This window comes from Corapipo altera, unplaced genomic scaffold (genome assembly GCF_003945725.1).
Source record: "Corapipo altera isolate COAL_440 unplaced genomic scaffold, ASM394572v1 126, whole genome shotgun sequence".
NCBI classification, from domain to species: domain Eukaryota; kingdom Metazoa; phylum Chordata; class Aves; order Passeriformes; family Pipridae; genus Corapipo; species Corapipo altera.
Genome location: NW_020884937.1, coordinates 1 through 25,804, shown reverse-complemented (window position 1 = coordinate 25,804; position 25,804 = coordinate 1). Strand labels below are relative to the sequence as shown.

The 25,804-nt window shown below is 38.7% G+C and overlaps 1 protein-coding gene across 1 annotated transcript; it reads left to right on the top strand.

Moving 5' to 3' along the window:
• Positions 1–8: 8 nt before the first annotated feature.
• LOC113955267 (sodium channel protein type 5 subunit alpha-like) lies at positions 9–25,538 on the top strand (the record flags this gene model as incomplete). The annotated part of the gene is made up of 20 exons (XM_027660551.1): positions 9–144; positions 736–799; positions 1,395–1,539; positions 2,377–2,571; positions 4,727–4,918; positions 6,834–6,936; positions 7,873–8,102; positions 8,223–8,375; positions 9,300–9,653; positions 10,407–10,742; positions 11,728–11,847; positions 14,271–14,385; positions 15,028–15,182; positions 18,230–18,403; positions 19,309–19,446; positions 19,554–19,808; positions 20,737–20,790; positions 21,568–21,705; positions 24,209–24,313; positions 25,145–25,538. Coding segments are annotated over 20 exons (3,489 nt in total), but the record flags the coding sequence as incomplete, so codon positions are not given.
• Positions 25,539–25,804: the final 266 nt, after the last annotated feature.

The following is a 25,804-nucleotide window of genomic DNA, read 5'->3' as shown; positions in this document are numbered from 1 at the left end:
TGACTGTATTTTGCTTGAGTATATTTGCCCTAATAGGCCTCCAGCTTTTTATGGGCAATTTAAGATTCAAATGTGTCCTCAATAATACTGTGTACAATGACTCATTATGTAAGGATCCCAAGATCTATGTACGAAATGATGAAGGTAAATGTTATTCTTTTCTCTCTTTACATAATTTGTGTATCTTCCTATGAATGTCTTGGATTTCAGAGGTATGTTAAAGTATAGTTGCATGTATTTCTCCCATGAAGGAAAACCCTTCCGTTTGCATGAGTCTTAATAGGAAGTCCCTGGGACAAGTGAATGTGAAATTAGTGAATCTTGGATTTGGAGAAAGATTAGCAGTCTGTGGGACAGATGGGGCTGAGTTTTCTATAAGCATTTGCCTTTTTACCTGTGCATGGTACAGGGATCCTAATTTTAGGGGTACTGCACAGGGAATGGTTATTTTTCCATCACTTTTTCTATATTTAAGGGTTTTGCCCACTTCTCACAGAGGTTCTTATTTTTACCAGAGAATCTGGTAAAGAATTGAGATCTTACACTGTGAGTTGTGCAGTAAAGAGTTACCACTTTTTTTAAACTGTCGTAGAGACAGATCTGCTGAGAATCAGCTTCCCAGAGCTTTGATCCATCAGGGTGTTATCAAGTGCAGTAAATGTATGGTTTCCTGTCAGAAGGCTGTGCAAACTGACAACTTCTGATTTTATGATTCCTTGATTTATTTTTTATTAGATATCTGCCACAGAATGAATGGCTCTTCTGACATATTGCTCTGTGGGTTCAGTTCAGATCCCAAGTAAGTGAACAAAGCAGTTTTAGTATTTTCTTAATTTGTTCCTCCAGATGTCCTGTGGTTTTATTTCTGGTCTAGAGGAATGGTGATGATTTTTCAGGAGGATAGGGTGCATGTGTGTCATTAAAGGCATATATTTCACCTCAGAAAAAGAATGAAGTACAAGGATGCAACCAGTTATGTATGTACTTTGTTGCTAACCACTGGGAATGTAATGGTAAGGTAGAATAATATAAATGAGAAGAAGAGATCAGTAAAGACCTGTTAGATATTAATAAATTCTCCTCTCTTCATCTTGGTGAATTACTTAAAAGTAAAAATAATTCCATTTTTCCCCTCTCTGTGTATTTGTTTGCACATATCCTTGGGGAGACTTTTTACCTAGTCCTAAACTAAGGTTTCTGTCTAGTTTTCTCTGATTAGACAAATGGTTTTCTAGGATGGTTTGATATAAATCAGCCCTTCTGGCAGAATGAAATTAGGGAATAATGAAACGGACTTTCAGATAAACTGAACAAATCTGGTGTTGTCTATGAGGTGCTTTCAGGTACCTTTAAACCTCCAAGTAAGTATTGTTTAATCTTTATTTTGTGGCTAGCAAAGAGTGCCCAGAAAACTATACCTGCCAGGAGATTGGGCAGAATCCTGACTTTGGTTACACAAGTTTTGATCATTTTGGCTGGGCCTTCCTCTCTGTATTCCGTCTGATGACACAGGATTCCTGGGAGCGCCTCTACAGACAGGTGGGTACTTTTATTACCTGATAGAATGACTTGACACATGCAATTCAGAGCCACTGGAAAATTCTCTACTGGTTTTCACCTTACTGACATCACATTTCCTTCAAAATCCATGTAAATATTAAGGAAGTAGGTTCAAGTGACTAAGTTGTAACAGCTTCTGCAAGGGACATCAAATGGGAGCAATCCTGCTGGGAATGCCCATAGTTCTGTAGGAGAACACACTGGGGTCAGTGGTTAAGAGTGAAATATGAGTATGGAACCACCCAAGGATTGGGATATACAGCAGATCCAGCCAGTGAGCTCACTGCTGCTGCAGGGAGTGTGAGGACTTGCTGCCTTCTCTGTTCCTCTTCCTTTTGAGTCCTGACTCCTCACCAAACCTTTTGGCTCAACACTTTAGTTTCAGATCATTTTTGACAACTGATACTAAAAATTTCATGGCTTGGTGTTTTGATTCAGAGAGCTGAATGTAACTTTTGAATTTTGGTGGGTTTTTTTTCAGAAATGCTGTAAAAATGCATGTAGACAAATATCTGGATCCTCTATGCCTATGCAGTTCCTTTGCTAGACAAGAATTATCCTCTGCCTTGTTCTGTATTTTTTTGTCCATTTTAACTTTTTTTTCCATCAACCTTTATTAATTAGGACTTCTTTAAATGGATATATCTTCTTCTTGCCATTTGAAACTCACATGGTTTTTGGGGTTTAATGTATCAGAGCTTAATTTTGAGCCATCTCCTCTTCTACCATTTAAAAAAAGTGTTAAGTTAGTTTGAAATTGTATTGTAAATGTTAGTTTGTTAAGAATATATCACAACTTTTACCTTTTCCTCACAGACTATCCGTACATCTGGAGTGACCTCCTTTTTTTTTTTTATGGGAGTCATCTTTTTTTGCTCATTTTATCTCTTCAATCTGATCTTGGCTGTAGTAACTATGACGTATGAAGAGCAAAACAGATCCAGTCTTGCTGAAACAGAGTCCAAGAAAAAACTACTTCAGGATGCCCAAGAAATTATAAAGAAAGAACAGGTTTGTAATTATTACATATAATAAGTGGTTCTTTCTGTTTTCTTCTGTATGTGAATTAGGGAAATGATGTTTTGAATTAAACATGTACTTCTTGCAATACTTTCTGACACTTCATTTCTCTTTGTGTCTCTATAAATGCATGTGTGTGTGTATGTATATATGTATATATGTATTTGAATATATAAACATTTCTGTGATACAAAAAACCATCATTGAATTTTAGGATTTGCAGACCTGACATTTTACAGGAATGGTTTGCTGGCAAGTTTGTACCTTTTATGGTATTGCAGAGGTGCTGCACTCCATGGTTTTCCATGGTTCTTGTACACTACCATTATTGCTGTGGACAGAAATTCCTTTCTCTGGGTATTCCTTCTTCCTATTACTGTGTAGTCTCATGAAGGAAATGTGAGTGAATACATTTACATCCATGAGAAAAGTTGTCATTTCTGCAGTTCCCAGAAGTTGGAAGTTCCAGTGCTGATAGATTTCAGGCCTGATTATAAAGTCTTCCAGGAGCCACAGTGCTCAGCATTTTGAAGGTTGTCAGGTCTCTTTCTGAGTGACTGCATGCAGGAGGTCTATCAGTTGACAAGAGCAGGAATAGTCTTTAGCCAGGATAATGCTGTTTGTTCCATATTAAGTTTCTTATTGACATCCAGAGACTGCATTAGTTTCTTTGCTGTTGTTTTGGAGAATTAATAGACACACATCAGATTTCCACAGTGTTTCTTCTTGGCATAGTATTGTTCCAATCATTCATGCCTTGGTCTGTAAGGGACCAGGGTTCTCCTGCTTTTATTTCTGATAATCATTGAGTAATGGAATCACAGAATGGTTTGGATCGCAAGTGACCATCAAGATCCTCCAGTTCAGGATGAGCTGTAACACCTTCCACTAGACCAGATTGCTCCAAGCCCCATCCAACTTGGCCTTGAACACTTCCAGGGATGGAGCATCCAGAGCTTTTCAGGGCACCTTATGCCAGTGCCTCACCACCCTGCCAGGAAAGAATTTATTCATAACATCTAATCAAAATTTCTCTTCTCTCCCTTTAAAACCATTAGCCCTTGTCATGTCACTACTTGCCCTTGTAAAAAGTCCCTCTCCAGCTCTCTTGGAGCCCTTTTAGGCACTGGAAGGGGCTCTAAGGTCTCCCTGGAGCCTTCTCTTCTGCAAGCTGAACGACCCCAACTCTCTCAACCTGTCTCCGGAGCAGAGGTGCTCCAGCCCTCGGAGCATCTCCATGCCCTTGGGTAGGTCCATATCGTGCTGATGTTGGGGGGGCCTGGAGCTGGACACAGCATTGCAGGTGGGGTCTCATGAGAGGGGAGCAGAGAGGGAGAATCACGTCCCTTGACCTGCTGCCCATGCTTCTCGTGATGCAACCCAGGACACAGTTATTTCTGGGCTGCAGGCCCACGCTGCTGGGTCATCTCAAGCTTCTCATCCACCAGAAGTGAAGCTCTAAGCCAAGGCAGCAGGATGGGTTGAAAATTTTTGGTAAGACCTATTGTATCTTGTAACTTTTTATAAAAGACACCTCTGATTTACTGCTTACAGTCAAAAATGTCAGATTTGTAAGAGACCATATGAATATTCTCTAACAAGTATCCAATTTCCTCATTAAGGTATAAGGCATCACCATTTTACCAAGTTCCTCCTCTAGAGCTGTTGGCAGCTCTGTAATGTTTCTCTACCTGACATTCCAGCTTGCCAAACTTTACTTAGGCTTTTCTTCCTTCTAGTTTCCTTTTGACAGAATTAGTATTTAAGAAAAGGATTTAGATTGAGCCCTTAGTGTTCTGTTGTCTTTGGACTCAAGGTCCTTTTCAAAACAAGAAAAGGGAAGTAAAAGGATAAACCGTAATATTCTGTAATTCAGAGACAAAACACAATATCTAAAGTGACAAGAGCAAACTTGAATTACAGCAGCTGACAAGTAATCCTGTTTGGTCTTTCCATATCATGAATAGCATTTTGTATTCCTGTCTTTTTATAGCAGTTTGATATTGGAAATCTAGGAATTGTTAGTGTAAAGCATTCAGAGAGCATAATAATTTAATGAGTAAAAACTAAATTGAATATTATCCTAGTCCATGTGTTGGCATTTGCCTTGTGTTAATAGACAGACCTTTTGACTTTTCTTTTACAGGAGTTGGCTGCAGCTGAAAGTAGTAAGGCCCTGCAGGTTGGGTCTGAAATGCCACTTGGTGACTCAACAAATTTGAAAGGAAATGAGATTAATGAGGAAACAGTTATTTTAAGACAAAATGTAATTTTAGGTGATCAGGAGAAAGAGGAGCAAATATTTCATTCACAGCCTGGTCACTGCCACAAGAAGCTTGTAAGTATTCGAAATAGAAAATATTCATTAGACTTGCCTATGATATGACAATTCACTGAGCAGAAAAGCTTTCTTTGTTTGCATTTTTTTCCTCTCTCTTTTATTTTTTTTTTCCTTCTTGCAATCATTGGAGTAAATTGTTTTTTAAAGCAATCTGAAAATTATATTTTGGGATGTTAGGGAGACAGCACTATTTGGAGTTGAAAGAGAAGTTGGAAGTGGCTTTCAGTAGTACATATTATTTCATATTGAAATGATTTCACATTAAAAAAGGAAAAAAAAATAGAAAGGAAAACCTAGAGCATAATCCAAACAGGGTGAGATGCTCTGACATAGAGTTCTTTTATTAATCAAATAAATATAAACTGCAACAAATGTGGCAACTACTTGTGGCTCTCCTGCAACTGAGAACTCTTCAAACAATGTACTCTCTACTTTAATCACAAAAGAGGCTTAAGATGCTAAGTCAAAGAGAAAAAAGTATATCAGGTAGAAACATTTTGGTAGGACTTAATCAGTTTATAAAAACTTGAATGGACTACTCCTCTAGAGCATATCCCTGTTTTAAATCCCAGTTTCTCATCCCCAGTTATTTCCCTCAGCTAAAGACAGATGAGCAGCAGTAACCAGGTCAGTGTTGGGGAACACCCTTGTCCTTTCTAAAAACACTAACTCTGAATGCTTCTGAACAGCTGTGAATTTCAACAGGAAGACCGAGGACTTTAGTCAGGCTGGCACAAACATTTTTATGTTTTTCTGTCCTACAAGACACCAAACATAATAGAAAGGAATGAAAGGACAAGTTGCACTGGTAACTGGGACATAATTAGAATAGTCGAAATGAGCCTTTTAGACTCATAAAAACTACAGAGAGAAAAATGAGCATTTTAGCACTATATTACAAATTCATTTGATATGTCCCTTCTATGACAGTTCTATCAACTACATTTTGATTATTTTTTATTAAAATATCAGAATGACAAAGAGAAATAATTATTATGAAACCCCTGAGGCCAAGAATACCAGTTTCATTCCCTGAATAACAGCTTTCTAGAATACGTTAATAAAAATCATAATATCAAAAAAGTTTGAAGTAATGGTATGATATATCCTTACTTAAATACTCTTCTAACTTTCTCTGGAATTCTTTCTGACTTTCTCTACCTCAGAGTCTCACGTATTCTTTGTAGCCCATGTTTTATGATGGTCTATTTAATCCTGAGAAAGCATGTGGGTTTTAATGTATCATGATCTGAATATTTGATAATAATTCAGTGTATCCCATAAGATACAAGTCTTGGCCTGTCTGTCCTTGAGCTCACATCAGGAGCACTGAGCTGAGCATTCTGTGGCTTCTAATGAAAACAAAAGTAGTGCATTTCCTAATTTTGGGCAGTTCAATATTAGTAGAAATCTAGATAGGCCTGGTAGTGCTGGAAAAAAAAAATAGTTTTTATTAACTACTTGACTATTTTTCATATTATTAAATGTATATTATTTATTAATCATCAATAATTATCATCCTTAAAGAGGCAATAGTATATTCAAACTGATGGCCAGTGTTCTTTTTGTCTGTTCTTCTCATCAGTTACTGGAAAGATGGAAGGATTCTTTTCCCTTGCCCCATTAATGTTTCTATACATCTTCTATAATGACATTATTATTGTTATTAAACATTTTCAGAAGGAAACAACTTCATGAAGAAATTTACTGGTTTTGATGAAACGCTCTTCGCTTTCAAAAGCAAAAACCTGATAATGTTGTATTTTTTGTTTTATATATTGTCACCAAAGTAAAGCTTCCTTTCAATGTCTATTTAAAAAGGCATATTTATCTCATACTGGACATAATTTTTGTATTGCCAGTTTTTCATATTCCCTTGCTATGTTACCTTCTGTTTTCTTTCTAACCAAAGAGGAAGATCCTGCTGTCTTATGATGTGTCAGTGGACTCTATTAATGATCCTTTCCGAAGACAGAGGTTAATGAGTGCAGCCATTATTCTTACAGACTTTTCAGGTAAGTCATTTTTCCTATGGGTTTGTCTAATGTGACCTGAGAGATCAAACTGTCTCAAACACTCAGCATTATTTTAAAAGCCACTAGGGGAAATGATGCTGCAAATGTAAATTTCAGGAAAACAAATATTCTCATATCTCATATAACTGTGACTGTAACTCCCAGTTACCAAGGGTAAATCATGCCTGACCAACTTGATTGAAAGAAGAGAATTTCCAAGTGTGTGTAAGCAGAAACGTTGCCCATTTTCAGAGGAACAGGTTGTGCAGTCTCTGACCTGATGGCTGACCCTGCTTGGAGAAGGGGGTTGCACTACAGATCTCCTGAGCTCTCCTCCAACCTCACTTATAACCCTGTCCTCAGCTATGGACACCTGTGGCTGGGCAGGTTCAACTCACAGGAAACAGGTTGTCATTCTCCTGGAAACAGTGATTTCTCTCCTCAATGCAATTCTTTATCATCCTTTAATAGTGTAATCATAGAATCATGGAACTGTTTGTGTTGCAAAGGACCTTAAAGATCATCTTGTTCTTACCCCCTACCATGGGCAGGGACACCTTCCACTATGCCAGGTTGCTCAGAGTCCCATCCAACCTGGCCTTGAACACTCCCAGGGATGGGGCATCCACAAGTTCTCTGGGGAGCCTGTGCTAGGGCCTCCCCAGCCTCACAGGAACGAAAAATAAACATATGAAGAGGTGGGGAATATCCCCTGTTTCTGTCATTATGAGGTTTGGTGGTGGTGACCTGCAATAGCCTTGATTAGTGTAGCCTATTTTGTGTATTAGGAGTGAAACAACTTTTTTCAATGATGCCATTCTGCTCACGAGATTGATTTTTCTTTCCAATCTTTTCTCTGATTGATTGTCTTTTTCTTCACACTGTGATATTTCACATAGGATTATTCATATGCCACCTTCCCTCTTTCTCTGCTAGAGTCAAAAGTGAAACGTCCTGCATTGTGGAAACGTTTTGCTTCAAAGTATCTAATTTGGAATTGTTGTCCATTCTGGAGAGCAGTCAAAGAGAAGGTGAAATTGGTGGTTTTGGATCCGTTTGTTGAACTCTTTATCATGGCTTGCATTATCTTGAATTCCTTATTAATGGCTATGGAGCACCCTGGCATGTTACCACAAACCAGAAAAATGTTTGCTAGAAGTGACCAGGTAAGTGAGGTCTATGTTAGGGTGAATATGAAGTTATAACCCTGTATTTATACTGGAAGTCCCATAAGGAGACAGAGTTCTTGAGTGACTTTTTTCTGAATTTCTTTTTTGTCTTTCCAGGTCTTCACTCTGATTTTCACACTAGAAATGATCTTGAAAATCATTGCTCTAGATCCTTACTACTATTTTCAGAACAAATGGAATGTTTTTGATAGCTTGGTTGTTTTGATTGGCCTAGTGAGCTTTGAAACCAATCTGTCACCTTTCCGGGCGGTAATGATTTGTTTGCTATTTTTTAAAAGTACATGTATTGTATAGATTTGTGAAAGATTACAGTGAAATACTCTCTCATTATTTTACTGATGAATCTGTCAAATCAGTTCTTTTTGCTGGTAAATAGTAAGCCAACATGAACGTTTCATTGAATAGATAGTGAAGGTTCCTTCATGGCTTTTCCTTTTGATCTAAGATTTGCAAAATAACAGAGCTTTTCTCAGGGCTCTTCAGTGCTTTCCTCCATTTTAGGGAGAAAGAGGAATCGTTCTGAGGTGTCTGTGTATGACATTGCTTTTGTATTTATGTCCTTACTGCATATTTTTAATGTTAAATTTACTAAATACTTCAAAATGCTTCTTAGCATTTCAGTCCTCACACCTAGAAATGCAGTTGAATTCTGTTTCCCCTTGTTTATCATGACTGAGAGATTTTCACAGCCTTGAATGCTAATTTGACTAAATACCTCCTTTTTACTCGTGGGGGTACGTAGAGTAGGTCCCATCCGGCTTTTCAGATCCTATTTTAAGTCTGTTTGATGAGAGGTATAAAAAAATATTTGTCTTATTGCATTTGACCAAAACTCAGTAATTTCATAACCTTCATCCAAGTACTCACGACCTACTTCACTATATACCTGTTAATTGTATTGCTATTAACATTATTACACTGGCACACTCTCGTATCTAACTAAACAATTTGAAACCTTCCTTTGATACTTCTTTGCTCTCAATAACATTAACTCTTAGAGCTTAAGCACAGCACTTTTGCATCAAAACAATTAAAAACCTTTCTTTGGGGGAAAAATGACAATGTTACTGCAGTAAAGGCAGCATGATAAATGCAGGGTCTGGTTTTTATGTGGGCTGTACTGTCTGGGCTGTGTTTGACCTTACCTTTTTTCTCTTATGTTTTATTTTACAGATCAGGATCTTCAAATTGGCAAAGTCCTGGCCAGCCTTAAATACTCTTATGAAAATAATTCTAAACTCATGTGGTGCTCTGAGTAACCTCACTCTGGTTTTGACTATCACTGTATTTATTTTCGCTGTACTAGGAATGCAGCTTCTGGGCAGTGATTATGAAACAAAATTCCGTAAAATAAGCACCAATGGGGAGTTACGCTGGCATATGAAGGATTTCAGTCATTCAGTCCTGATTATATTCCGAATCTTATGTGGAGAATGGATTGAAACGATGTGGGAATGTATGGAAGTGGCTGGAAAAGAGAAATGTATTACAATTTTCATGCTAGTCCTGGTGATAGGAAACCTGGTGGTGAGTTTTAAGCTGATTCCCAGTCCCTACTGAATGCATCCAGGTACACTGGCAACTGATTTTTTTTAGAGGGAAACTTTATCATTTCAAGAGTATTCACACTATTCTCTTTTCTGGATGTCACTTGACATGTTTTTCTTCAATATTTTCTTTTTTTTTTTTTTCTTTTCCACTGATTTTCTCTTTATCACACAAGAGGTAGAAGCAATGCCAAATTATTCCCTCTACCCACAGTATAGAAGTGCAGTGCTTCTGATAATGTGTTGTCTGATGTCTTCATCTTTTGTGTTGATAGGATCCAATAACCAAACTGTTCAGTGCTTTTAATGCTTATCAACTTGTATTATCAAGAGTTTACCATACCCAGATTTTCTGGTTTGTATGACATATAGTAGATGGAATGTAAATGTACTGGAAGACAAAATCTTTTTCATCTGCTTGGTTTGTTGGTCTATACCAGAACTTTTTGAATGGTGGTGTTATTAAAACTCATCTTTGCTCTTTTTCAACATATCTATCTCCTCATACATTATGGACATCAGAGCAGGTGAAAATATATTTGATATACCCAAATCCTCACTTCCTTCCTTTTTCTCCTGCCTTCCTTCCAGAAGTGGTCAGATTATACTATAGCAATATTGCAATATAATAGTAAATAATTTCATGGCAATGTTGATGAAAGCAAGACTGAGGTTTTCTGAAGTGACTTTTCTGTTAGCAGTGGTTTCTCCAACTTACTTTAATTATTTCAAGGTGCTCAACTTGTTCATTGCCCTGCTGCTGAGTTCATTCAATACTGATGCCTCAGGAGGACAAGAGGAACCTGGAGAAGGGACTAAATGTCAGATTGCCCTTGCACAGATTCTCAAGGGCCTGAAGGCTGTGAAAGACAGAATTCTGGATCCTTGTGGCAGAAAAATGAAAGGAAGCCTCAAAAAGACAGACAAAAAGAAGACTTTGGAAGAAAATTCTGGCAAAGACAAAGAGGATAATAATTGTGTCTGTGTTCCCATTGCAAAATCAGAGAGTTACAGTGACAAAAGTGATGATGACTACATTGTATTCACAGAAACAGAACACAGAAAACAGGTATGAACTATTCACATTTAAAACAAAATACTGTAACTTACATCTGTAATTGCCATCTCAAAGACTCAACAGTAAATATTATCCCTTCTGTCATTTCTGCCATTTTACTTTCTTTGATCTTCTAGTGCAAGGGCTACCAAATAGTCTTCATTTGCCAAAGACATTTTGAATATCCACTTTTTCACTATTTACTTCGTGGATAGCCATAATTCTGCTTTGGCTGTTTTATTTCCATCTATTGCTGTCAACAAATAAATGAAGTTTGATGAAGACAGACATTCCTTCTTTTTGTCTACTTTGCCTTACACATTTTGGAATGCAACCTCTTCTGACACTTCCATGTCTCTTCTCAGTTGCCATTTGCTGTGGTTTGGGTCATATTAGGAAGCATTGCCAATGGAATATCTTTGGACAAATTTTCAAAGAAGCAAAAATTGCTGATCACCTTAGAATCATCTGTGACCATTTCAAATATGTTATCCAGAAGCATTTGATGACAAAAACTGCTGCAGTGGAACCTGATCTTTCTTGGAATTTGTAGAGAGAAAAGGACAGAACTGATTGGGATCACTTAGGTCTTCTGCCTGTAACTGGAAGCATGAGGCTGTTGGGGTCCAGCTGCAAAGGTTAATTGGATGCAGGAATCCATCCCTGGGCTAAATGTATTTCTTGGGGAATGATACATTTCCACAGTAAAAACTCAAGAGCACACTATTTGAAATCAAGGAAGAAACCATTCTATTACAAGCATTTTAAGGATATCATTTAATTATTTGTAACAAGACAAACACACTAATGGAAGGTTCTCTGCCTATGACAGGAGGTTTGGAACTAGTTGATCTTTAAGGTCCCTTCCAACCCAAACCCTTCTGTGATTCTAAATTTTATGGATGTTTTAGATTCTGTTAAAGAATTCTGACTTTTAAGAATGACTGTCAGGAAGGAAAAATCTGGAAAATCAACTGTTTTCCATTATTTTCTGCAGGGAGACAGATTACGACATAGAGAACAGCGGCAGAGTTCAAGCAGCTTCAGTCAGTTTTCTGGGACTCCTGAATCTTTAAATGTTTTCATAGTAACACGTGAAAAGCAAGAGCAAAAAGAGGTAATTCTAACTTTTATCATCTTGTGGAATATGCTAGAGATTTAAATTCTCACAGCTGTTCTCTCATTCAGCAATGACAGGACAGGCTGGGATTTTCTGAAGAGTAGCAAGTATAATGCCTGTGGAGGTGGCACATCTCTCTAGAGACAGTAATAGCATGGAGGTTTGTGTCTCATCAATAGCCATGGTTAATGGTGTAATTTAATATATAATTTTGTACAAAATAAGTAAACAGAAATTAACTAGGAAACACAATGACTTTAAGCATGTCTGATACATGCTACTTGTTTCTATGGATAATTCTGTTTGCTGACATTCCTGGATGCAAAAATGTGCTCTCTAGACATGGTTCCCTAAACAACCATGGTTTTTCTGGTTTAGAAACCCATCTCATTCTAATGTTCCACATCAAAAAAAGGTGGAGAATCATGACTCTGATGACCCAGCAAATTAAATGGAAGTTCAACATCTTTCTGGATTACTACCCCCAAAAGTGAAACCCCATTAATATTTTCTGGTTTTAGGCACAGTTGCCAGAAATTTTCTTTGTTATACATTATTGAAATATATTTATATTGAAAAATAATATTGAAAACATTGAAGTGCCCATTAATTTAAATAATTGCATTTTTGTATATGATGAAGATTCCCTAGGACCTTAGATTAGTGTAGAGCATCATGGCTGTAGACAGAGGAAATTCTCCCTTTTTCTGGCTTCCCATTCTTATCTCTATCCTCATGCCTTCCTTTTCCATGCCATTCAGGGCACTTACACATTATGGCTTATAGATTTCTTTATTCTTTTTTCCTTATACTTGCTTTCCTTATTGTACTTAGTTTTATAAGTGTGTAGGTTACCTACCAGTGATTACAATTCTTTGAGATGTGTAGACCTATAGTGGGTTGACCCTGGCCAGATACCAGGCACCCACTAAAGCTGTTCTCTCACTCTCCCTCTTCAACTGGACAGAAGAGAGAGAAGAAAAAAAAAACCAGCTAAGGATTCATGAGTTGAGATAACAACTGGGAGAGGTCACTTACTGATTACCTTCACTGGCAAAACAGACTTAAAGTGGGGATAGTACTTAAATTTATTACTAACAGGATAAGAACCAAAGAGCGAGAAATAAAACAGTCTAAAAAGCACCTTCCCTCCATCTCTCCTTCCCTCCATGTTCTCCCTCCTCCCCCTCAGCAGTACAGGGGGACAGGAATGGGGGTTGTGGTCAGTTGTTGTTTCTGCTACTGCTCAGGGAGAGGAGTTGGAGTCCTTCCCCTGCTCCTGTGGGCTCCCTCCCACAGGAGACAGTCCTTGATGGACCTCTCCAGTGTGAGTCCATCTCTTGGGCAGCAGCTCTTCTCAAACTGCTGTCCCGTGGGTCACTCCTCCGTGGGCTGCAGTCCTTCACAAATGAGCTGTACCTATGTGGGTCTCCCACAGGGGCCATAAGTCCCACCCAGGAGAAACCTGCTCCAGCGTGGGCTTCCCTCTCCACAGGCTGCAGGTCTCTGGCAGGACCCTGCTCCACCTCGGGCCTCCCAAGGGGTCACAGCCTCCTTCCTGCATCCACCTACTCCAGCGTGGGCCCCTCCATGGGCTGCAGGGGTGTCTCTGCACCCTGATGGTCACTCATGTGTTGCAGGGGCACAGCTGCCCCACCATGGTCTGCACCACGGGCTGCAGAGCCTTGGCTCCGGCTCCTGGAACACCTCCTGCCCCTCCTTCTGCACTGCCCTTGGGATCTACATTGTTATTCCCATGTTCTCACTCTGCTATTCCCTGGCTGGAATTTCTCCTGCACAACAATCTCCTGTTATTAAATGTGTTATCCCAGAGGCGTTACTGTCACTCCTGACTGGCTCGGCCTTGGCCAGTGGCAGGAAGTCTGAACTGGAGCCGACTGGCGTCGTATCCGCAGGAAAAGGGAAGCTTCTGACAGCTTCCAACAGAAGCCACTCCTGTAGCCCCCCCATCCCCTCTACCAAAACCCAGCAGCAGAAACTCGCTACAAGACCATACATACATTTCTATCCTGCTAGGCCTCCCCATCTTCAAGCCTTTTGAGGCATGGTTTGTATCTGAAAGTAAAAAGAGAATTGGATTGGCCTGAAGAAGTCAGACTTTTGTCCAAAGTTGTAGCATAAGAAGGTCTTCTTCTTCCTGCATGTCCTGTTTAGATGACAAGAAGAAACCAAGAAATTTATTAAATTAAAAGCATAGAAACAAAGAGTAGGGATTGGCTTTTTCTGTCCTAATATTTGTAGTTTTAATTTGATAGTTCAGCAACAGTAAGGTAATTTATAGACTGCAGAAGTCTTTTGGGGAGGGGGGCAGGGCGATGATAAATTTCATTTATTTTTGGTTTTTTAACCTTATTAATGAAAAGCAAATAAATTCTCCTCTTTCTCCTTCTCCCCTGCAGAAATATGGTGCTGCTCACAGCTTTTCTGAAGCCAGCAGTGTGGATGCAGCTGTTGATCTGGAGATGTTTTTTCAGACTGAAAAATCACACCTGCCTAAGGACTGTTTTGCAGAAAGTAGGAATCTTTTCTGTATTGTGCTAATACCAAATGAACAGTGTTAAATAATATCCACTTGGAATATGTCCAAATTAGCAGAATTGTTTTCCTGCTCATCCCAGTGCTGACATCTGCCTTTGATTACCTGACCATCTCCTTAGACTCCATTGAGTCTCATGCTTCAATCCTGCTGCCTTTACAGATTCATGGAGAGTGTTTCTGGTGCAAAGCAGTGAATAGGGAGTGTAGTTGTAATGTCTCTGCAGTGGAATAAAGTGAAATAATCAGTAAAAATAATAATTGACTAATCCACTAGTAAGGTACTCTCTCTTTTCAAAACAAAAAGAAGAAATGCAGAAAATAAACATTTTTTTAGATAGAAGTAAAGTCTTTTTTCTTGTGCCCACAAGCCTTTCTGAAGAAGGGCACAAAAGCAACTCTCTTTTTCCCATGTATGAGTTGCTCTATTAAAAGAGATTAATTTTGCATACAAGTTTTTTCTTTATCTTTAGATCATTTCAACCACAGCATCACCTCATAGCTAAAACAACACATTCTTTCTCTAGTTTATAGAAGCTCTCTTTAAGATGTCATATACTGTTTTGATTCCGTATCTCAGCATTTTCCATGGAACCAATATACTGTTCTTTCTCTTTTCAGATTGTGGTAAATGTTTCCCATGTTGTGTAGTGGATATCACTAAGTTTCCAGGCAGAAGTTGGTGGAACTTCAGGAAAACCTGCTACAGAATTGTTAACCACAGCGGGTTTGAATATTTTATGATTTTTGTGATAGTATTGAGCAGTGCAGCACTGGTAAATTGCATTTAATTTCTCTAATTTTGCATTGATTGTTGTCAATAAGGAAAATAATAGTATTTGATTAATTTCTTCTACTCTGACATTCCTTCCAGCAGGGAGAGATAAGAGTGTAATAAATGCATCCCTTAAAAGTGATAAGGCTTTTCCCCACTTGGATGAGATATTTAAATATATGAATTTAAATATATGGAATTGTAGTTTTTCATGAAACATAGTTCTTCATATATTTGTGTGTTAATTACAAGACTAAACCAGAGTCTGAAATTACTTAGCACTTCTAAATAAAATAATAACACTTCTAAATGTTCAAAGTAAGGTAACTGCTCAGTAAAAATGTAGATTCAAAATCATCCAAACATTATATTAGAATCTCAAAGTGAAGTTGGCTGTAAACTGATAGGTGAGGTAACATTTCGTTGCTACCCTGATCAGATCCATTTCTACTCAAGAATAAGGGAACTTCTATGATTTGAAAGCATATTCACTGTCAACTGGAAATAATTTGTTAAATAAAATGTTTTTAGTGCAAAAGGAACATAACCAAATGGTCTGAAAGAGATCTATGTGGTAAATGTCAGAATTTTCCAAATAAAATCTGCTCTGTGTACATTAAGTTCAGGTTGTTCACTGAACTATAGATTTGAACTGTCTGCTTTAGAATTCCCATGGCAAAATCACCAAGGGAAATCCCTGGGATTCCTGTGAGGGCTCCTCTCTATTCATGTGGAACCAAGCTGAAGTAAGGAAGGAAACTGAGTTAGTCAGATCCTACAGCACATTAAGGAAGAAACTGAACACAAAGCTATTTGGTACCCAGGTGCAAAATAACAAATCAACAGCATCAAAGATGTTTTGCCGTGAGAACTTTCACATATGTTGTCTTGCAAAAAGGGACTTGTCCATTTGTTTGTTTGTTTGTTTGTTTTCTTTGTTTATAAAGTTGTATGCTGGTAGGGAATTGTCTGAACCAGTTAGAACAAAGGGACACCATGGTGTCCATGGCTTGAAAGGAAATTAAATGAGATGGTGATGACAGAAAGAATGCACAGAAAAGTCTATAGTGAGTGCTCAGTGCTCAGAGCAAAGGAAGAGTAGTTAGAAACTTAAGTAGATTCTGACTTCTGGCGGGAGTAACTATGACTCTCTTAGTAGTAAGAGGGCTCTATGTTACTGACTGGGCGCATGCTGCAGAGGTCGCACCTCCACGCGGTCCCGCCGGATGCCCGTAAGGGTAACAAAGATGACCTCTGCCCCAGATTGGAGGGTTGGCTTCCGTCTCCCTCTGCCTGTCGCTGGCCTCACCAACCAGTGGCAGTATAAGAACCGGTGAAACCCATTTTTTGGTGACAACTTGCTGTTGCCCAGCCCCTGCCCACGGGGTAATCAGTTGGGCAAGGCCGGCAGTTATACTTGAGGGGGTATGCTGTCGGCTTCCTTTTCCCTCTACCGGACGGTGTAAGCCCTATCGTGCGAGGTGACCGAACGCACGATAGTACCAGGTCACAGGTGGTCCTTAAAGATCACGACCGCCTTCGGATGTGGTAGGCACACCATGCCGATCGGGGGCGTCCCTGAATCTGGTAGCGGTGTGCCTCCCTCCGGACCCTGACCCACGGGGTGGTTAGCTGGGTAAAAGTCGGCAGACGCTCCGGGGGGTAGCCCTGCCTGACTTACGTGACTCCTCTACCGGCGGGTACCGCCTGATAACAGCAGCCGGGGGCATGTCTCGGGTTGTCCTCTGCATCTGCTGCAGATCGAGGCTACTTGGTTTCAACCCAGGCTCGTCTGGATCTTGCGGAGAAGTATGGCAATTCCAGATTCATGTCTCTGGTACTGGCGGTACCCAAGACACAGTGGGAACTCGTGATGATTATAACAACTCATGGCGCGGTCACGGGTGGAAGGCACTCGGTGGACGGGCCACCGTCACTTAACCCGGAAAAGGGACACACACCGTGTGCGTTCGTATAAATAGCAGCAATTAAGAGTAACTAGAAACTTTAAAAAGTTAGGAAAAAAGGAGCTGGAAGTTTGAAAAAACATCACTGCTAATGAGCAGGTGGTTTGACTGGTAGATGGAGATCAAGGTAGCCAAGGTTTAGCAGGGAATCAGAGGACACATTATCAGACTTGCTCAAGAAAAAAGGTCAGAAATGGCAAATAGGTTTATGTACATGAATGCCAGAAGTTCTCATTTACCCACACTCAAATGAACAGTCCCATGGACACAGGGACAGCTCTGCTCTGGAGGCATTTCTCCTAATTGTGGCACAATTGGAAGACCCCTTCAGGTCCAGAAGCAGAATCACTGTTTTCTAACACTGCAGAAAAGGAGTGCATAAGTTTTATTGGATTATACATAGGAGCATCTCTGTTCCTTGTTTTTTCAGTGGTCTATGCTCCTGCTCCACCTTTTCCATGGCTTTGTAGACTGGATTTTTAGGCATATCTTACATGCAGGGGAGCAAATCAGGTCTGCTGTAATACCTAAATGAAGTGGAGATGGGGCTATAAGGTAGGAGAGGAGTACTTGAAAGGAGGAATAAATACACTTCCAGAGGCCTGGTGAGGAAATAATGCAAGATGTAAAAGGAATTGGGAATAGATTGGCAATATCAAAAACTTAAAATTACTTAGCAAGGCAGAGAATGCATGAAACACAAGCGAACACTGATGTGAACAGCAGCAATCAATAAAGCATTTTCCTTAAACCTCAAGGTCAAGGTTTAGGTGAAAAAACCTGTAACTCCAGGAATGAACAGTTCCAGATAAGGAGTTTGTCATTCTTTTCAATGTGTGTATTACAACTCTGCAGGCTGACTAAAGATGATTCCTTTGGAAGGTCCGAGTCTGAAAGACAGTGGTTAATGTGTTCAAGTCAGGCTTTAATTTTTTACTTCTAAGTATAAAACTAAGTGGTGGTTGCCCATAATTTAATATGAAATGGTTGAAATAAGACAAACTGTGTATTCTTGTGCAATTTAAGAATAATTTTCCATGCAACTACTGACCTGTTTTAAAACTGAATTCTGAAATTCCAGGCATTTGAAGATATTCATCTACAGAATAGAAAAACAGTGAAAATGATCCTAGATTATACTGACAAAGTATTTACCTACATCTTTTTGATGGAGATGCTTCTGAAATGGGTAGCTTATGGATTGCGCAGTTACTTCACAAATTCCTGGTGTTTACTTGACTTTGTCATTGTATGTGTGAGTATTACATTCAGCTTGTCATACATTTTGATTTTTGACATTTTCTATCTGGATGGATCTGGACATGCAAATTCTGATTATGAATAACTACAAGAGTGAAAGACAGTTTCCAAAAGCCGAAAAACCTGCAATTCAAGGAGACCTTAGGACAAATTTAAATAGAAATTTTCAGCAGTAATCAGAAGTTGCTGAAGAAACTATTATTAGATATCTTCTCTTATGGCTATTTATAAAGAACATGTAGCATAACTTCAGCAATTACGGTTTTCTAATCTTAATAGCAGTGCTGTCCAAATCAGAGGAAAGGCATGAAAAGATCCAATGGCTGGACAGCGACACAAGAATTTCAACTAGGAGAGAAGAGACAAATCATGAACAGTTAAAAAACCCCCTAATTATTATAATGTTTTTCTAATATTTTCATTTAATTTTTGCTCTTAGAAAAATTTAAAATATTGAATATATTCTTCAAAATTAATTTTTATTTCCACATCCCTATCTTAAGTGACAATAAAGAATTACTGTATATCCTTCTGAGAATAATGATGGAGCAAATGGGAATATTTTATTTGAAAAATCCTTTCTGGTCTGGCAGTGTATATAAGTACCATAATTATCAACTTGGTTATTATATTAGCAGTCAAAAAAATTATATGGACTGGTTTTGAAAAAAAAAAAACAAACAGGAAAAAAACTAATTTTTAATTAGAATGAAGGAAACCCAATTTTTTTCATATATTAGAAAAGAACGAAGTAAAATTATATTGCAATAAGTTTGAATGTGACTTACTGGTCAAAGATCTTGTAACATTCAGGTACTAACTGTTTGCTAACACAAACAAGGGAAATAGGGAAATTTTGTTTGCCATTTAATAATCCCAGTTGCAATTCTGTGAACACAGCTGTCATTTGTTTCCTGGGTACTAAATCCTGACTCCAAAGATGTTTCACCTTGTTCCTCTCGAAGTGGCCTGAAATCTCTCAGGACTCTTAAAGCATTGAGACCTCTACGAGCTTTGTCAAGATTTGAAGGAATAAAGGTAAAGATATTGGGGGTCAGTGTGAATATTTTGTAATGGCCGCATTTAAAGATTTTTTTGAAAATGACGACATAAAATTCACTATTATTTTCATTCATTTTGTTCAGGTTGTTGTCAATGCACTCCTTGGAGCTATCCCCTCAATCTTCAATGTTTTGCTCGTCTGTGTTGTCGTTTGGCTCCTATTTAACATTCTAGGAGTAAATTTGTTTGGGAAAAGATTTTCACAGTGCATACTCCAGGAAGGAGATATCAGTGCCATTAATACCAGAAATAATTGTGAGTCCTGTGGTGGAAAATGGACAAATGATCCTGTAAACTTTGATAATGTTGGAATGGGATATTTGGCTCTGCTCCAAGTGGTGAGTTCTATAAAAACATTCTCAGTTTTGTTTTCTTCAAGGAAATGTGTTGAGCAGCCCAACCATGGGACACCTCTATGCTTCTGTTTATCCCAGTGAAATTGGGGATATATTTTAGCTTCCATATATATTTTCCTTATTGGTGACCTGCTCAGTTCCTCCTAAGTAACACTTGAGCATATGCTCAAGAACTCATAAAATCAAGAACTCTGTTTCATGGCTTTTCAATTTTGTTTTAATTTTGATTAACACTCTAAACCTGAAATAGTTTGCAGGTTACTGAATTAAAAATATTCTTATTTTCTCCAGTTCAGGGTAGATGAGAAAGAAAATCAGGGTACAGTTTATTTATCTTTTCTTTTCCTGTAGAAGTCATGAAGGATTGGGATACTAATTTATTGAGCTCCCTAACATGACAACAAAGGAGAGAAAGGCATTTTTCAATTCGTTTGTTATACCTGTATCTTTTTTAGCTGAAGTTCTATGCCCTGGATCCTCCAAAGTATTCTATGATTCTGCAGAGTTGCCAAAAATTGCAGGAAGGAATTGTCTGCTGTTTTCTTAGAAATTGTTTTTATCCTTGTACATTATATTTCCAAGTTAAGCTGAAAATTTTACCATTTTATTTTTTTTACCAAAAAGATTATTTTAACAAGAATTAACATTAAGACACTTTTCACATGCATCATGATTTTTTTTTGTTTTCAGGAAATATTTTTGTTTGTTTGTTTGTTTTTGTTTAGTTTTCAATAAGTATTTTTTTTCTCTTCACTAAACTCCAGTGAATCATACTTCCCAGCAGATCTTTAGAAGTGATACATATTTTTTATAGCATAGTGCTCATTTTCCACAACTATCAACACATTTCTATTAGCAATACCTAATTTTTTTCTTAGCTATAACAAACTTAATAATGCATTTTTTTCAGGCAACTTTTAAAGGCTGGATGGGTATTATGTATGCAGCAGTGGATTCCCGTGAGGTATGTCACTAAAATGACAATTTAGTTCTTTTCCCTTTTCTTCTTCCCTTTTCCATCCATGTAATTACTTTTTCAGCTTTGTTTGCAATATCAAATCAAAAATACAAGTGGTTGAAGGCATCAAACTACACAATGAAACAATAATCCTTGGAGTACCAAATATCTGGAACTTAGACAAAAGAAACTGGCCAAAGTAGAGTGACACCACACAGAAGCCTGCTGTGTCAGGAATGCAGAGGGGAAGAAGTTGCAAGCTTTGTGCAAGTCTCTTTTGGAAACAGAATACAGAAGCTCTTGGAAGGACTGTGCAAATTTTCTTCCTTTTTAAATGTGTACAGGAGCATTGAAAGAGCATGCAGCTAGAGCAGTTATTTCAGGAGTTTTTCTTCCCTAGATTTGACATCCTCACTATTTCTTCCCCCTTTGCATGTGCTGTTCCTCACTCTCTTACCAGGACATTAAGTTTAGTCTGAGCTGTTGTTTTTAATCAGGGCATTAACAGGATCCCTTCTGATTGGAATTGGTTCTTTATTACTTAAAAATTTGCTGAAGCTGGATTTGTCTCTATAGCTCTGTTTGTCACTATCTTTACAATCAGTAGCAAGATAAAACAAGAGAGTGGTTCTACTTGTACATCCAGGTAAAGATTTAAATGTGTGGAAATAATTTATCCATCATGACAATGAAAAGATCTTTTATTATAAATTGGAAATGGTAAAGTTGTGTTTATCTCCTTTTTACCAATATTATTTTTTTGGTTTGACTTTTTTTTAACAGATCAATGAACAGCCAAAGTTTGAAGCAAACTTTTATATGTACATATACTTTGTGGTTTTCATTATTTTTGGATCTTTCTTCATGCTGAACCTTTTTATTGGAGTGGTTATCAACAATTTTAACCAACAAAGGAAAAAGATAAGTACTACTTGAGCTAACTCAGGATCTCCTCTAATCCCAATTTAAATGAATGCTGGTTTGACATGTAGATGTCTTACATTTTGAAATAACTGTTTACCTGGATAAATTTAAACTAATAACATTTTAAACCAAGTTTTGGAAACAGGAGTCCTCTTTTCCTCAATTGCTTTTAGCAATTTACCTGTATCATAGAGTAGAATCGTAGAATCATAGAATCAGATGGGTTGGAAAAGACCTCTGAGATCATCAAGTCCAACCCTTGATCCTACACCTCTGTGGTTACCTGACCATGGCACTGATGCCACATCCAGTCTCATCTTAAAAACCACCATGACTGGGAATCCACCACTTCCCTGGGCAGCCCATTCCAATGTCTGATCACCCTCTCTGTAAAGAATTTCTTCCTAGTATCCAACCTAAACCTCCCCTGGCACAGCTTAAGACCATGCCCTCTTGTCTTGCTGACAGTTACCTGGGAGAAGAGACTAACCCCCACCTGGCTCTTCCCTCCTGTCAGGGAGTTGTAGAGTGTGAGGAGGTCTCCCCTGAGCCTCCTCTTCTCCAGGTTGAATAGCCCCAGCTTCCTCAGCCTCTCCTCACAGCACCTGTGCTCCAGTCCCTTCACCAGCCTTGTTGCTCTTCTCTGGACCTGCTCCAGCCCCTCAATGTCCTTCCTGAACTGAGGGGCCCAGAGCTGGACACAGCACTCGAGGTGTGGCCTCACCAGTGCTGAGTACAGGGGAAGAATCACTTCCCTGGACCTGTTGACCACACTGTTCGTGATACAGGCCAGGATACCATTGACCCTCTTGGCCACCTGGGCACACTCTGGCTCCTGTTCAGCTTCTAATCAATCCAAACTCCCAGGTGCTTTTCTGCCTGACTACTCTCCAGCCACTCTGTCCCCAGCCTGTAGCACTGGAGGGGTTTGTTGTGACCAAAGTGCAGGACCCGGCCCTTGGCCTTGTTGAACCTCATCCTGTTGGAATCAGCCCATGGATCCAGCTTAGCCAGGTCCCTCTGCAGAGCCCTTCTACCTTCCAGCTGATTGATACTTGCTCTCAGCTTAGTGTCATCTGCAAATTTGCTGGTGGTGGACTCAATCCCCTCATCTAAACCACCCATAAAGATATTAAACAGAACTGGGCCCAACACTGATCCCTGGGGACACCACTAGTGACCGGCCACCAACTGGATGCAGCCCCGTTCACCAGCACTCTCTGGGCCCGGCCCTCCAACCAGTTCTTGACCCAGCACAGGCTGCCCCCGTCCAGGCCATGGGCTGCAGCTTTTTCAGGAGAGTGTTATGGGAGATGGTGTCAAAGGCTTTGCTGAAGTCCAGACAGACGCATCCAAAGCCTTCCCCTCATCCACTAGGCAGGTCACCTGATCATAAAAGGAGATCAGGTTGGTCAGACAGGACCTACCCTTCCTAAACCCTTACTGGCTGGGTCTGATCCCTTGTCCATCCTGTAGGTGCTGTGTGATTGCACTTAGGATGATCTGCTCCATAACCTTGCCAGGCACTGAGGTCAGGCTGACAGGCCTGGAGTTTCCCAGGTTCTCCTTCCAGCCCTTTCTGTGGATGGGTGTGATATTCACCAACTTCCAATCATCTGGGACCTCCCCAGTGAGCCAGGACTGTTGGTAAATGATGGAGAGCAGGTTGGCGAGCTCTTCTGCCAGCTCCCTCATCCCCCTAGAATGGATCCCATCTGACTCCACAGACTTGTGAGGATCCAAGTGGCTCAGCAGGTCGCAAACTGTTTCCTCCTGGATTACAGGGAGCTATTCAGCTTCTTATCTCTGTCTACAAGCTCCAAAAGCCAGCTGTCCTCGGGACAACCTGTCTTACTGTTGAAAACTGAGGTAAAGAAGATGTTAAATACTTCAGCCTTTTCCTCATCTTTGAAAATTATGTTCCCCCCACCATGTCCAATAAAGAAAGGAGGTTTTCCTTGCCACTTTTATGATTGATGAGTGACTTCTGAATCCTGGGTTCAAAGGGATTGCTAAGTACTACAGAGGGTGTAGATGGGGATAAGTAATACAGGGGGTGTAGATGGGAATAAGAAATTTGTTGTCAGGAACCCCCTGTAGAACTGGATCCCATCATCCTCTATTTACCTGTTAGTCCAGCAATACTCTTCTGTTTCTACCTTCCCCAAAAATAGAAAGTATTTCCCTTCTTGATGAATCATATGTAATTTTTAAAGTATGAAATAGATTTGTAAAACTTCAGAAAGGCTCTCACACTTGAGGGAACTGACTTGGGAACACTGCCTAGACTAGACTTCCATGATCAGACCCAGATCAACTCTTTTCAGTACATCATTTCAAAGATCAAGGGGAAAAGGAGAAATAGTGAAGACACATTTTGTCTCTGTGCTGTCTTAGGTCCCACTGAGGACAGCTGTAACATAATCTTTTTTACAGAAAGTTGCTGGTATTTAGGGAACTGCATAAACTTCAGCAAAACAACAATATTCTTTCCCTTTACTTAGGTGGAAAAGATCTATTTTTGACTGAGGAACAGAAAAAGTACTATAATGCCCTAAAAAAACTTGGATCCAAGAAACCTCAAAAACCCATCCCAAGACCACCGGTGAGACCATCTTAAATAGAACATGGCAGGAGATACAACGATGGTGACCATATTTGAACTCAGTAGCCCAGGCACAGGGAAATAAACTTTGCCTTAGAGCGCCTCATCTTCTTTATTCAGTGTAGTATTTACATTTTACTCTTTTGCTTAATTCCATCTAAAAGAGCCTTTGTTTGTGGTCATTAGTTAGGGAAATTTATATCCAATTTATGACCTATCAAATGTATAACCTGTTTATAAAGGTTCATATTAAGTGTTTGATATTCCTACCATGACCTTTGTTACTTAAGTTGCATGATGTTGCTTCTGCCACTAGATTGGATTATTGCAGGTGAGAATGAATAGGGAATAGTATATACCCCCATGGCAGTTATTTGCTTTTAGATAATCTTATGCTTTATTTATTTTAGTTTCTTAAATTTATTTCCAGGTCTGGCTTTTCATAGTAACAATTCAGAGTTTTTCTCGCTTATGACATTTTAATTAGAATTAATTATAGTAAAATATCTGCTTCAGTAAGGATTTCTATTGAAAGAGCAAAACAATGTACAATGTACTCTGCATGTTTTCCTGATGTATATAAATACATATATATATATATATAAATATGTATATATATGCCAATGTTCTTGCTTGATGCCTGAATATACTTAGCCAAGTACTGTGAGTTTTCATTGAAGATCTAAAGAAATCCCCTAAAAATGCTTTTAGTAGCTAATTCTTAAATTTATATTACTTTAAATTCTTTTTCTAAACACAAATTACTGATTAATATTTGAATGCAGGCTGACTCCTAGAAGTAGCATCAAGCATTTCTTGTTCTCTCCACAGAATGCGTTCCTGGGATTGCTGTTTGATATCGTAATGCACAAAGCATTTGACATCATCATTGTCATTTTCATCTGCCTAAATATGGTTGTTATGATGGCAGACCAGGAAGGCACCAAGGAAGTTCTTAATAAAATCAACTATTTTTTTGTAGCTGTATTTACAGCGGAATGTGTCATAAAAATGCTGGCCTTAAGACAACATTATTTCAAAAGCGGCTGGAACTTATTTGATTTTATTGTTGTGGTCCTTTCAATAGTTAGTAAGTACCAATCACTAAATCAGGTAATGTGTCTTACCAATATTGAGCCAAATTTCAGTATGAAGTAAGCACTTAGATGTATTTGATAAACAAAGTCCAGATCCACTGTACTTTTTCAAACTATATGCTAAGTCATTCCTTCTAAAAGGATGTATTTTGTTTTCCCTTATACATACTAAGAGGTAAATGGAGTTTTCAATTTTTACTTTTCTTAAAGTATGATTTATTGAGTAATTAACAGACCAGAAATTTAATTAATTAACATCTTCTCTAAATTACTGTAATTAACCTGTTATCTAACTGTCTTTATGCTTTCAATTTACATGTTATCATGGTAACTGTTGTTTTCACACTAAAAGTAAATTGATGTTAAAAATACATTTGCTTGAAAAATGAGAAAG